Genomic DNA, 14630 nt, shown 5'->3' on the forward strand with positions numbered 1-14630 from the left:
CTATTACATAATTTGGAACAACCTATTAGAAAAATACCAAGACATAAGAGTACAAGCCTCTATGTATTTGGAACAATTAATAAACTTCAAATCGCAATCTTTAGATGAATTTTTGGAACAGTATTGCTCAGCTGAAGCTGCCTTACGACGTTTACAGATTGATGACCTTTCCGATTTCATTTTGACTCATATTGCTCTCAGTAAATTAGACAAAGACACTCTAAATTTATTTGAACAATCCATTAAGCACGTAAAAATGCCTACGTTTAATGATCTCAAGACTTTTATAAAAGAACAGAATAAGATCCATTCTTTACGCTCATCTTTTACGCAAAATAAGCCGTACGTTAATTATAATAAAACGAATTTCGCATCGCAGTCTAAAAACTCGAAACCGACACAGTCTTTTGTTTCTAATACAGCTTCTGGAGTAAAACCCAATCAACATTACTCTCAATCTCAACCGAATTCGCAAGGCTCATACACTCCATCCGCTGTACGCAAGAATTGTCAACTTTGTAAGACGGAACCTGAACATGCCCTGTTCAAATGCAGTTATTTTCGCTCGAAAAATGCGCCAACTCGCTACTCTTTAGTGAAAAAATTTAACTTTTGCCTCAATTGTTTAGGCTTTCATAATGTTAAATATTGCAAATCTCAAAATCGTTGCTCAGTTTGCCAACGTAAACATCACACTCTTATTCATATAGATAACTTTAACGTGAATAGACCTATGACGTCACAACAGCTAACTTGCAGCGCGACGCTTTCGCCGACCGACGCGTCCATGTCCGCGCCCGGTCCGGTCACGCCGCCGTTGCAATCGATGCCAACCAACAATGTATCTCTCTCTGCAGTCACGCCGTCGATTGCTGATGAATCTAGTACCACGGTCTTATTACCCACCGCGTCAGTGTATACTTATGACAATAATAAGACGTGTCAAAAATTACGCGTGTTTCTAGACACAGGTTCGATGAGCAACTTTATCACAAATAAATGTTGTGCGCGACTGAACTTAAAAGTCAATCCGCTACCTACCACTATTAAGGGGATAGGTCAATCTGAAAGTGTGTCGCTAGGATATGTATCTTTCACAATTGCCTCACGCTTTGATCCCAGGTGTAAATACACAATTAACGCACGCGTCATTGATACAATAACCGATTATTTACCTAATGTAAGGGTTGACATAACCCAGTTATCGCATTTACAAGGTCTTCCTATGGCTGATGACAGCTTCGATATCCCTGCTGAAATCGATTGTTTGTTAGGTAATGAGATATTCCCGCTTCTTTTAGGTAGTAATAAAATAACTTCACCGCAATCCTCTGTCATCGCCATCGAAACCACGCTCGGATATCTCGCTATGGGACGCGCTCAGTGCTACTCAGCTCATTCACGCAATGATAATAAAGCATTCTTTTGCAATGTAGACTCGCACTCATTAGAATCACTCACGCAACGCTTTTGGGAGCTTGAAAGTGTACCTACTAAGAGACACATCAGCCCTGACGACGAAATATGTGAAAACATTTTCCAATCAACTCATTCTCGCGACGACTCTGGGACGTATACCGTTTCTTTGCCATTTAAACTCGACCCATCAGAACTCGGCGATTCTTACTTTACTGCTAGGCGTCGCTTCTATAACTTAGAGAAAAAGTTAGACTCAACTCCGGGCTTACGCACTAACTATAATGAAAATATTCAAGACTGTATCGATCGCGGTTTTCTGTCAAAAGTTGAAAACGCATCGAATTCAGAGGAAAATACTCCAAATTATTATATACCTCATCATGCAGTATACCGACCAGATAAACTCACTTCAAAAACTCGAGTCGTTTTAGATGCAAGTTGTAAAACAACCTCTGGAAAGTCGTTAAATGATGTTCTTTACACTGGCCCAAACTTACAAAGTAATATTTTTGATCTTTTAATTAACTTACGCATTTTCTCAGTCGCTTTATCTGCTGATATTGAAAAGATGTATTTCTGTGTAAAGCTTGATCAAAATCACCACCCGTTTCAACGCATATTATTTCGATTTGATCCTGAATCACCGATTGATACTTATCAATACAATAGGGTTTCTTTTGGCGTTTCTAGCTCGCCTTACCTCGCTATGCGTGTCGTTCGCCAACTCGCTGAGGACGAGCGCGCGAATTATCCTATCGCCGCGTCTGAAGCTCAATCCTGTATGTATATGGACGATTATGTCTCATCGATGGACGGGTTAGAAAAAGCTGAACAATCTTACCATCAAATGGTTAAGATGTTCATGGCCGGGGGGTTTAAAATGGTTAAGTGGATCTCGAACAACCCTGAGCTTATAAATAAGATTCCCGATTCGCATAAAAATCCACAGCTCGTCGATTTTGACACTGACTCAGAAATTACGACAAAAATCATAGGCATGCAGTGGCTTCCTAATGATGACGTTTTTCTTTACAAAATTAACTCTACTAACTCTGACCAATGCACAAAACGCACGATTCTTTCCGCAACCGCTAGATTATTCGACCCTTTGGGTTTGCTAGGCCCTGTGACAGCGTTTCTCAAACTCTTAATTCAAGAATGCTGGCAGCGCGAACTTGAATGGGATCAGCCAGTTCCAGACTCAATAAAAAATAAATGGAATCGGTTTGATAGTGAGATTAACTATTTATCGCAATTAAAAATACCTCGTCACATAGGAATCACCGCGGGTTGTCACGTCACTATCATGGGCTTCGCGGACGCCAGCGAAGTATGCTACGGAGCTGTAGTTTATGTGCGCGTGAGCTCTGATGCAGATTCACCCGGTGAAGTCTTTCTTATCGCATCCAAATCGCGCGTCGCGCCTTTAAAGAAAATATCTCTTGCGCGGCTTGAACTGTGCGCAGCGCTGCTCTTAACAAATCTTTTATTATCGGTTCGCGATAGTATAGAGAATCGTTATCCTGTTAACTCAATTTACGCATTTTCAGACTCGACTGTCACTCTCACGTGGATACATTCTCCCGCGTACAAATTTCACACATTTGTTGCGAATAGAATTACTGAAATTAATTCGAAACTCAACGCAAAAATTTGGTATCATGTTAATGGAAATGAAAATCCTGCAGATGTAATATCGCGACCTGTAACTCCTAAAGCATTATTAAATCAATTAAATTGGTTTCACTCTCCTCAATGGACAGTTCAGCCAATCTCGCAATGGCCTATCGAGCCATTTCAAGTTTCATCTAACAGTGTTCGACTGGAAGAGAAAACTATCGCTCTTGTTTCAGAGACAAACTCTCAATCGAACTCTCACCCTTTCGATCGATTAATTGATCGCATTTCCACGTACCCAAAATTATTACGCGCTACTGTGTACGTGTTACGCTTCGCTAAAATACTACGTTCAAACGGAGTGGTTACATCCTCTGATTTAGAACTCGCTGAACTCTATTTAGTACGCCATATACAGGCACTATTTTTTACTCAAGATATGCACGCAATTAAAAATAATAAACCCTTTAACAAATCGCTTCTCAAACTTAACCCTTTCATTGACTCTGATAATATACTTCGTGTCGGAGGTCGACTCACTCACTCTCAACTCAACTATGGACAAAAGCATCCAATCATTCTATCGCCTAAACATCGCTTCACTCAACTTTTAGTTGATTACTTTCATGTATGTAATTTACATACTGGTCCTTCACTTCTACTCAGTCTGCTTAGACAGAAATTTTGGATACTTTCCGCACGTAACTTAGTACGTCAAAGAGTGCATCAATGCAATATCTGTTTTCGTTTAAACCCTAAATCTACAAACCCTCTTATGGGCGACTTGCCATCATTTCGCGTTTCAGAAGCTAAAGCCTTTGTTTATACATCGGTCGATTATGCAGGTCCCTTCTTTATTACTCACATTCGCCGCAGAGGTGTTAAAAGCCAGAAGGCTTATATTTGTTTATTTTGCTGTCTTACAACTAAGGCTCTACACATAGAGTTAGTTTCAGACTTAAGCTCTGATCTATTTCTCGCCGCTTTTCGTCGATTCATTTGTAGAAGAGGCCCCGTTTCCATGATATATAGCGACGGAGGTACTAACTTCATTGGCGCTAAACGCAAGCTTGACGAAATTTACGCTCTTTTAGAATCTGACTCTCACAAAAATTATTTAAGTTCACATTTGGCTGAACAACGCATTAAGTTTCTTCATAGTCCACCATATGGTCCGCACTTTAACGGCATCACAGAGATAAATGTTCGTTATGTAAAAACGCATCTTTATAAAGTTATTGGTCTTCAAGTGTTAACATACGAAGAGTTCAACACTGTACTTGTACAAATAGAAGGCTTATTGAATAGTAGACCATTGTGTGTTCTTAGCTCTGACCCATCTGATATATCCGCTCTCACTCCCAATCACTTTCTCAATATAACTCCACTGAAATTCTTACCAGTAGAGGATGTCTCTGATATTTCTGACAATCGGTTAACGCGTTATCAGTTAGTCAATAAATTAGTGCAAAGCTTTTGGCGTCGCTGGAGTCAGGAGTATTTAACTTCTCTACAACGCCGTGAAAAGTGGAATACGGTGACCAAACCGATAGATGTGGGCTCTGTTGTTGTTATAAAAGATGACAATGCGCATCCTCTTTGTTGGCCATTGGGTGTGGTTGTGGAAGTATATCCCGGAAAGGACAAAATCATTCGCACCTTAAAGATTCGCACTGCAACCGGTACTTATGTTCGGCCTGTAGTTAGGGTTTGTCCTCTTCCTTTACAGTAACTCAAATAATGCTCTTAACTTTATTTTTTTTAACTTCAATTTAACTCAACTTTAACGCTCATTTAACTCAAATTTAACTCGTTTAGTTCTCTCTAACGCATGCTTTTTTGCGTTTTTAACTTTATTTTTGTTTACAAACGCTACTCAATCTAGAGGAAGACCTCTAGGCCGGGGGAGTTGTACGCGCCAGAATTAAAACCTCATACATTTCAAACTCGTGTCACACTATTCTATCACTCATTCTGACAGTCCTTTTCCTATCCTCTCCCTCCCACCTTCAGTCTCGCTCTCGCATCGCAACGCGCCGCTTCGCCTACCTATCTGGGCGTTAATAATAAATAAGTATCCAAAATAAACCAATTCAAATAAACCCAAATCGCGCGCTAAACTCATCTCAATAAAATTCAAGTGTTTGTGAAAGTGAAAGAAGAACCAAGCTTGGACCGTCCTGTGGAGTCTGCTCAATCGAAGGTATCCCATCCCATTCCTATCCCAATCTCCTACAATGAGTAACAAACAAAGGTAGGCAATGGCATTCGAACATTATGTTCTTGTATACTATTTGATATTCCAGTGCTTTCTTAAAAAGAATCACTTCTGAAATTTTCATTTATTTGTCTAAAAAATAGTACTATTATTTTTATTCATGTGACTATACATATTATTTTGAAACATTTAAGCAATGTAATTTTTTGTAAATAGTTTTATGTTGATACCCCATGTTGTTTCACCTGTTGAGTATATTAAATTGTTTTTGTAAATAATCACCTGGACCTGAATAATTTGTAAATAGGATAAAATAAATGTTAATTCTGTCAAGAAAACAGTATTTTTTTATTTTTAGAATTCACTTGGATCTGTTTCATCACCACATACTTAACCTAAATTTTCAAATCTGATATCTGGCAACAAAACAAAACTTTTCCAACACAGTCAAATACATTATTACAAAGTGTATTAAATTATTATTCTAACTACCAAAAAAATATCATTCACTTGAAGGTATAATGATTTTAACACACTATTCTGTTAAACTAAACATGCATGTGAGGCTGTGGGAATGTTAGGCAAAATGAAAAATAGCAAGTGTATAAAACTAATTTATTTATTACAATATTCTTAAAATAAGCTTAGTGTACAATGGGTCCCAGGGGTTCTGCTTTTATATTACCAAGGTCTAGTCTGCTGTCTATAGATTCATCAATTTGCCCGACCACTGCGATATTGTCGCCACGAATTATGTGAAGTCCAAGCACTACTTGCGCTACCCCAGTTGACGAAGAAAACACACGTTCATGGGATTCATCTAAAATTATGTTTATTGTTTGATCAAAACCCTTCAACGTTCCAATAAAATTTCGCCCATCTGCGGTTATAACAGACACTGTCTGGTTTACGTAATTTTCTAATCCTGAAGCCATTGTCGTAGAAAAATTTACAGCTTAGTATTTCTAGTTAGAATTACTGTAAATTAAAATTGAAATATTTTCCGTCGTTTGTCGGCGTTTTCGTAGGTGTCAAAATCACAAAATGCGGCTGTCACTGTCATCAGTGTCAGTAAACTTTTTTATTGGATTCCTTCTGCAAAAATAGGCAAAGATATTAGGGCATACAGCCAAGTTTTCAGTATTTTTTTTTTCAATATAATAATGACCCTAAACTTCAGGCAATCCCCTCTAGCAATGTGAGTAGACCAGTGGTTCACTCAGTTTATAAAAACTAGTTGCAGCGCCACCAATGACATATTCCAAATGTCACTATTGATGAGTAACATGCTGAGACAAAAATGGTGAATTGCAGTGTATTTTATTGTAAAAAAACCTACACTAAAACGTAGAAAAATAATTACTAATTACCTACTTATTTATTAGCCAAGATGCGAGTGCCAAGATTATGAAACATGTAAAGTTTGCCTGCACCAACTCCAAAAGTATCAATCATGGTATCCCTACATAAATTTTAATAATTCGTCCTAATAAATAAGTAGGTAATTAGTAATTATTTTTCTACGTTTTAGTGTAGGTTTTTTGGAGTCGGTTTTATTTTTTTTTATAAAATTTTACTTATTTCTTGCTTTTTAGTTAACTAATTATTACCTTGATGTTACCACTGAAGGTAGGCAGTACACTGAGACCAAAAAAAATTGGTTCATAATCGGCGGAGATATTACGTATAAAAAAGTTCATCCCCAATTTTCCACCCTTGGGGGTGAAATATTTTCTTCAAATTCGCATGAAACCACCCTTTTGATAATACCTATTGAACAAAAAAATAATCGTTCAAATTGGTTTATAATCGGCGGAGATATTGCGTATAAAAAAGTTCATCCCCAATTTTCCACCCTTGGGGGTTGTTTTTTTTATTATTAAATTTAAATGGGACCACCCTTGAGGTATTACCTATACGCCGAAAAAAGATTTGTTCAAATCGGTTCATAATTGGCGGAGTTATCGCGTAACAAACATAGAAAAAAAAAAAAAAAAAAAAAAAACATACGGGTCGAATTGAGAACCTCCTCCTTTTTTGAAGTCGGTTGAAAAGAGATCTGAAACTTCAAATCTTGAAAAGGACAATATTACCTTCCATCAGTAAATATTATTTTATTTATTTTACATTAATTAATACACTAAATTTGCAAAAAACTAAATTTCAAAAAGTGTTGCCACTGGAAAGCACAAATTCCTAATTTTGTAATATTTTTAAGAATAGTGTACTTACGAATATAATCGAAATTCTATGTTAAAAATTTGATACTGCCTACCTATTGGCAGGAAGTAAGTATTTGGAAAAGAAAGTTTTTTTTTATTTGGTCAATATACTAATTAATTAATGTAAATAAATCCTATGTCCAAACGTTTGTATTAATACAATAAAATAATGTTCGTCGAATCTGCCTATTTCATTATTACATAGTACGGTCAGTGTTTGGTAACCCAAAAGTGTACATTTTTATTTCAATACGCTGGCCACCCAGCGGAAATTTTAGTGTGGTACAGCACAATATGAAATATCGATATCGACATCGACTTGGTGATTGTATTGTTAGAAAAATGTAAGAGTCGCACTTCTCCTGTAAATAATTTTACGTATAAACCGAACAAAAGAAAATTGAAACAGAGTTCCATACCATCTTTTAAAGTTGAATTTCGACGTTGAGCTACCCTTCTCAACGTCGAAATTCAATATTGAATATTGAAAGAGAATGAATACTCCAAATACCACCTCTTGTTCATCCTCTAAGGTCCGGTTTACACTAAGGCAGAGCGGAGCAGAAAAGTTTTTGAATAACCAATCAGATTCCCTTATTTGCTCATCGCCACTCCGCTCCCATGAAGCTAAAGATAAAAATGGAGGCCAGACTTGGAACAAAAACTTGAGTCAAATACCTACTTATCTCTATCTCGCTCTCTGTGGGCCGACCTCTCTTTTTAGTGTGGACTGTAGTATTGCTATCTCCTGATTTAAATCTCCTAGTAAATTCTTCGAAATAGCTAATTCACAAACCAAATCAGAAGTTAAACATATAAATAATTAAATATTTCTTTTTGATATCCCATAACTCTAGGGTATTAATACGACCACATAATAGGATCGAATGGCATATTTAATATTTTTCAATTCATTATTTCTTTTTCATTTTTCATGCAAATTCATTCGCCAAAAATACGACTATTATGTAAAACACCGTTACATTTCTTTTAAATTATGAATAATACAAACGAAGAATAAACCTCACGACATGTTGACTTAAAAATCGTCTTTATCTCCTACAAAATAAAAGCGCATATTGCATTGGAACGGTTACACTTACTGTACTGTGGTCTGTACTAGTGTAATTATTTAAACGTCGCAATTATAAAAACCAGTCATAGCGGTGACAGTTTAAGAACTAAAAATGATGATATCTTCGAAAATATGCATTTTGGGACACATGATTCTTGGACATTATAAATTATTTTTATGTACAGAATAAACCCTTAAAGTAATGGGATATCAAAAGGTTACACGCTGTATAAATATTAGGTACCTATTTCATGGGTAGTAGGGTAATGGTGGTAGGGTTAATACTGGGACGTTTTAAATTGCTTTTTAAAAGCCCTACTTGCATAAATGGGTATTTCGCCAAAAATGGTCAATTTTGCCTAATTTCCTTGGTACGAAATATATTTTTGTTTTTGACTATTTTTAGTTTCCCATTGTATTAAGTAGCAAAAACTAAGCTAATATATCTAAAAGGGGTGTCATAATTCGTTTTAGAAACAAAGTTATAAGGTCATGATTTTTTGGTAGCCAAGGAAATTATTATAAATATTTTTTTCTCTAAGTTTTCTTCTGTGGATTGCTTTTTTTTTGTTTGTCCCATTTCTGTGTACCTTCGCAAGCAAACATACCAATGAATATTGTATCATTACGAGCTTTTTACACAAGTAAGGAAGATAAATTCAGTAGATTGAGTTAAGAGTTAAAAACAAGTTGTTCTATATCTATTCTGATACCCATTTCTTAAAATGTAAATTTTAAACTTATTCCAATAAAGAAATACTCAAAATTTGACTTTACGCCGAATTAAAAATGGTCTTTTATAATTTCCTAGGCCATTTTATGCCACGGAAAACAAGGAAATTAGGGCCAAAGAAATTAGATTTATGCCTAAAAGACACCACAGACGAAAACCTATTTACCCTATGCATTTACTATTTAAATCATGGGTTAACCCCTACAGACACTACATCTGTGTAAATAAACAATAAAATTAATCCATTGTTTAGCTGCAAAAAACCGTCCAAAGAAATTGACTTTTTAGTGAACAAAAACCCAAGGAGGGACCTACTTATGCGATTTGTCGCGAAACTGATCAACGAATTACTGTCCTGCCTCGATGGCCTCTTGGGACGAAATGGCCGAGTGTAACGGTGCAGTGCATTACATTCTAAGTTCTTTCGTTTCGTTACTACAATGGCCGAAAAGAAGACCCAGGGAAATTATACTTTTGACTCGGACAAGAACTTAACTTCACTTTATTTCCTTCCTTTAAGTATTTGACATTTAAGGTTTTTATTTTCCGATAGCCAAACGTTTCTCAAATATAAAGAGAGTTAGAATGAAATTACGCTTCAATTTGTTATAATGTGCCTTCATTTTGGCAAACAACAGTACTGGACATAACATGGAAATTAGAAAAACGACTTTTAAATAAGTTTTTCTACGGTATTATTTGTAGTTTCTGCTATTGTAATAGCAAAAACAAATAAAACTTTTGATTAACTTTCCCATAAAAATACTTTTATACATATAAATATAAAAAAACATGTGTTCGCCTGCCTGGACACAGAAAAATTACTGTTTCGGCGAAATACCCAAATAAATGGCTTGTTAGTTTTTTTTTTCATGTAACTCATAAACTTCACAATTCGTATTGGTGCTAAGGAAGAAATGCCAAACTTCTGCGTATTTTCCTGTAAATAGAGATCTGAAACATTGAATCTTCCTTATGATAATAAATTAATTCATATTATTTAAAACAAAAACCATAGACTATGAACCATAGAGCAATGATTCTCATCGACAAAAATATCGATAGTGTCCCAGCGCCATCAGCTGTTACACAAATGTCATTACCTCGTCCCCCTCAGGAAATGGCGAAATTTTTTGTATGGAAATAAACGCGCGCTGCTACTCCTGGTTGGTTAATATAGGTGTACCAGAATCTCATGGCAAATAGGGAAAATAAACTTTGTTGAGAGCAATACTGGGGAAATTGGAATAAACGATCTTGATACTGTTTAATTTTTTACTTTTATGCAATGATATTATAGAACTATAGATATGTTACGTTCATAGAAATTACGATTTAAATCCGTGCCGAGCTATTCCAAATTACACACATTGACAAATGTAACTGATAAGTGAAACAAAAGATACGAAATAGCACGCAAATGAAAGAGATAGCTATAGTTTTAACGATTCTGCACTAACTAATCTATGTCCGCAGCGCACGCATCCTTATCGCTCTAACGTCAAAACAAGATCGCTTTCTCTTTCTTAACTTGAACATGGCGCATGGCGTCTTGATTGTTTGCATAATTAATTGAAAATATAAATACTAAATAATTTTGCATAATCACATGTGGTAAGAGATCCCTTGTATTTTGTTTACTTTAGAGTCATAATTGGTACACTTTTGAAACACACACGATGGCATTTTTTATTTATTTTGGTAAGAACACAGGAACTTACGGTGTGGTACGCACGCGATTGCGCACGACGCAGGCTACACGAAGACTAAACACAAGACGTCCCAATTGGGACGTATTTGAGTATTCACAGCGCGAGCGCTTATAACATATCTGCTTTTGTTTTTATATAATATCATTGCTTTTATGACTTTAATATTAATGAACATGCAGTACGAATATACAGTTTAGGTAGGTATGTGTATGAAGAATGTTGTTATACATCGGGTTTTTAACATAAGAAAATGTCTTGAAAAATAAATAAATCGTATATTACTTTAAGTAACTAATTTTAATATGCATCATACTTATAACTTATCACTTCATTCAGAACTAGAAAACGATTCTAAGAACTCCATTTGCATTTCTTGTTCTTCAATAGATGATCAAGATAAAGAGGTATTGTAAATACATTGCTCTTCCAGCATTTCAAAAAACATTATATTTCTCTGAATGGGATTAAAATATAGACCAGAACTAAAAAGATGGTGAAGTTTTTTTTTAAATCCATCAAGAAATGTCTGAGAAATTAATTATTATAGCCTGACCAGGAACATAAAAACCCTCGCCATGTTGCGGAAAACTAATGGTACTAATTTCTTTTAATGGCAACAGTAACTGAAAACTTCATTGACATGTCACCTTGCATGTCAGTCTATTGCTGTCAAAGTGTAAACAAACTTTATTTTAAATGTGCGCAATTGATTTTGTGAATTAAATTGCTAAAATCTTTTTATAGTCGTGAAAGAAAAGTGGTTCACAATGTGTTAAAGTATTTGTCGAAGAGAAATACTAAGGGTTCGGACAATATTTTCATTGAATAATGTTTCCGACAAAGGTTGTCAAATTGACTGACATGTTTATCGTATAGTACAGTCCACTATGAAAATTAGCTGTGGTTTGTTTCAACTACCTATTTAAAGTTTTTTGTCACTTTCTAAGTGTTGAATTTTATGGAATTGGGAAAGAAGTACCGAGTTTGAAGCGTTCATGAGCAGACATTGCAGTTGAATATTCAAGTTCTGAATTTGATTATTGACGAATAATAAAATAAATCCTACTAACTCGATTGATGGTTTCATTTAATTTATTTAAACCAGGTTACCTATAATAATATTTTTTCGTTAATTTATGAAAATATCAAATTAGCCCGTAATCCAGAATCCTGATACATAAAGTTAGCCTATTAATTTAACAAAGGTACGACTGTACTCAGTGTTGCACTATCAAATGCAATTGACGCGCCTCTATGCCAGGGTTTTTATGTTCCTGGTCAGGCTATACCTACATATTTTCGCGTGGAACTGAAACATAGGCGGTGCCGTTCTTTTTGTATATGGCCAAGTCTGGGATATTTTAAAAAAAGGTTACAAAATTTTACTAAGAAAAAATCTTGAGTGACCCTAGCTGAAAAATTAAAAACTGCTAGATTTAAAAAAAAATGATCTGTCAACAGCACTGGACCAGAGGGGTGATTTACTGTTTGTACTCCGAATGACTGTCGTGAATACACCGATCAAATTGGCGAGAATATTTGTTATGCGCAACTTTAGGGCCACAAGCCGTGCGTGCCACAAAACAAAAACTTTAGGGCCCTGTAACTTCTTTATTTGTAGAGATATTTTCATGATTCTTTCACAATTATTATTAGTTTTACTTATATTTATTTCAAGTTTATTTAAAAGAAAAAAATTGGAAACTTTTCCATTATTCAATCTTGCTTGATGAAATCTTTTTCAATTTTCTTTTCATGGTCATAACATTTTGACCATTCTTCTATACCAATTTGTGAGATACACCTGAAAACCCCGATAAAGTAGCTATTAAGTAATAATAATATAAAAAACATAACCCTCCTGACGCAGTTGGGTAATAAACTAATGTATCAAAACATTTTAGTTCAACTTACTGTCAACTCGACGACGGGCTTTAAAATCAATGATTGACTTTGAATTATGCCTTATTTTACAATTCACATTGAAAACAATATGAATTGCTTGAGCTTTTTCGACTTTTTCACAAAAATAACAAATAGTCAAGAAGAGATTACAAAATTTTTGCAGCGGCTGACAGATTTCATAATTTTCTTTGACAGGTGACAATAAAGCCATAGACAATTGCCATATGAAAAACACACTTTTCCAATATTTTTGTTTGCCATGAGATTCTGGTAGACCTATAACTCTATGCTAAACTTAATGAAGAATGTTCACTAATTTTGTTTTTTATATTTCTGTATTCTCTGTTAAAAATAAAAAATACACGTGAAAGAATTATTTCGATACGTCAATTAGTTTCCAAGATATTGAATTTTAAAAGTGCGGGCGGCGGCCGGCCCGCCATTTTATGCGCGTGACGTCATATTACAGCGACTGGCTCATATTTGTATGGGTGGAATCTTGCAAGCTGAATTAAGACCCACTTCCAGGCAACCGATTAAGCTGAAATTTCGCAAACACATGTGATTTGGATGACTATGCAATATTAAGATGACATGGAGCTGATCTGATGATGGAGCTGGAAGGTGGCCATAGGAACTTTATAATAAAACGACTTAAATCCACCGAGTTTGGGCTCGTTCGTTTTGTATTGATGAGTACTTTAATTCTATATACCTAGTAATCAGGGTCTAATGATGGAGCTGGAAGGTGATTCGCAATAAAACGACACAATCGCATCAAGTTTGGATTTGGTTCAATTTTAATTTCTGTGATGGGTCTGGGTGTTAATATGTATAATAAGTTTGTATTTACAAAAAAAAATGTATTTAAGTATGTTTATATCCGTTTTCTAGTGAGCGGACACTGTGAATGTACGTCACGCGGGGTCACGTGACCATCGGCGGGACTCAATATTTAAGCGAACTTTGAATGCCTATAAAATCATAACTACTGGGTATTTTTGAATGAAATAAAAACTAATGTATTTGTCAATGTAAAAGCCTAACTGTAACATAGGTTTCAACTTTCAAGTGATTTTGCATACCTAGTAACATTCTCAATTAAAGTGCAATGAATCCCTCTCTTTCCCTTGAGTTTATGTAATAGCACTTTACTTTAGCACTAGCACGGACTTCTTAAAATAATTGAAAAACGAATGCTGCACTGTTTTGTTTCATTTTACACTCATGAACTTTCACGAAAGCAGGATATTTGTTTATTTACATTGATAAGACATACTACAGTGTTTTATCCAATAAATAGACATTATATTGATAGATTCACAGTTACTGCAAACAACAACTTTTACTTGAGAAAATTGATGATATTTCTTTATTACAGATTGATATTGTGCTGTGTACTATCCTTAAATAAATAAATAAATATTTTTTAATACACCATTATTAAACTAAACATAAATATTCGGCTAATTTAGAAAACAAAACAAACATGCTCTTCACTTTCCCGCCGAGAAACAAGTAGAAGTGAAATTTGTGAGTGAAATCCATGAAGCTACAGATAAAAATGGAGGCCACACTCCGAATACCTACTTGAAGCACAAACTATGTATCACTATCTCGCTCTCTGTGGGCAGACTCTCTCTTTCTAAATAAACAAAAAATATAAAGGACATCATCCATTTTGGTCCAAAATCAAAAGTGCCGGCCAAAAAATAAAAGTGCTGTATTC

The 14630-nt window shown here is 35.2% G+C and overlaps 1 protein-coding gene across 1 annotated transcript; it reads right to left on the reverse strand.

The window, feature by feature from the left end:
* Window positions 1-5855: 5855 nt before the first annotated feature.
* LOC135076840 (U6 snRNA-associated Sm-like protein LSm8) lies at window positions 5856-6306 on the reverse strand. Its single transcript, XM_063971308.1, has one exon. It carries the CDS (start codon window positions 6187-6189, stop codon window positions 5899-5901), a length of 291 nt encoding a protein of 96 aa, XP_063827378.1. The 5' UTR covers window positions 6190-6306; the 3' UTR covers window positions 5856-5898.
* Window positions 6307-14630: the final 8324 nt, after the last annotated feature.

Source organism: Ostrinia nubilalis, chromosome 12 (genome assembly GCF_963855985.1).
Source record: "Ostrinia nubilalis chromosome 12, ilOstNubi1.1, whole genome shotgun sequence".
Taxonomy (NCBI): domain Eukaryota; kingdom Metazoa; phylum Arthropoda; class Insecta; order Lepidoptera; family Crambidae; genus Ostrinia; species Ostrinia nubilalis.

What these genes read in the sequence shown, in the direction of transcription:
- LOC135076840 (XM_063971308.1), bottom strand. Translation starts at nt 6,189, where the DNA reads ATGGCTTCAGGATTAGAAAATTACGTAAACCAGACAGTGTCTGTTATA.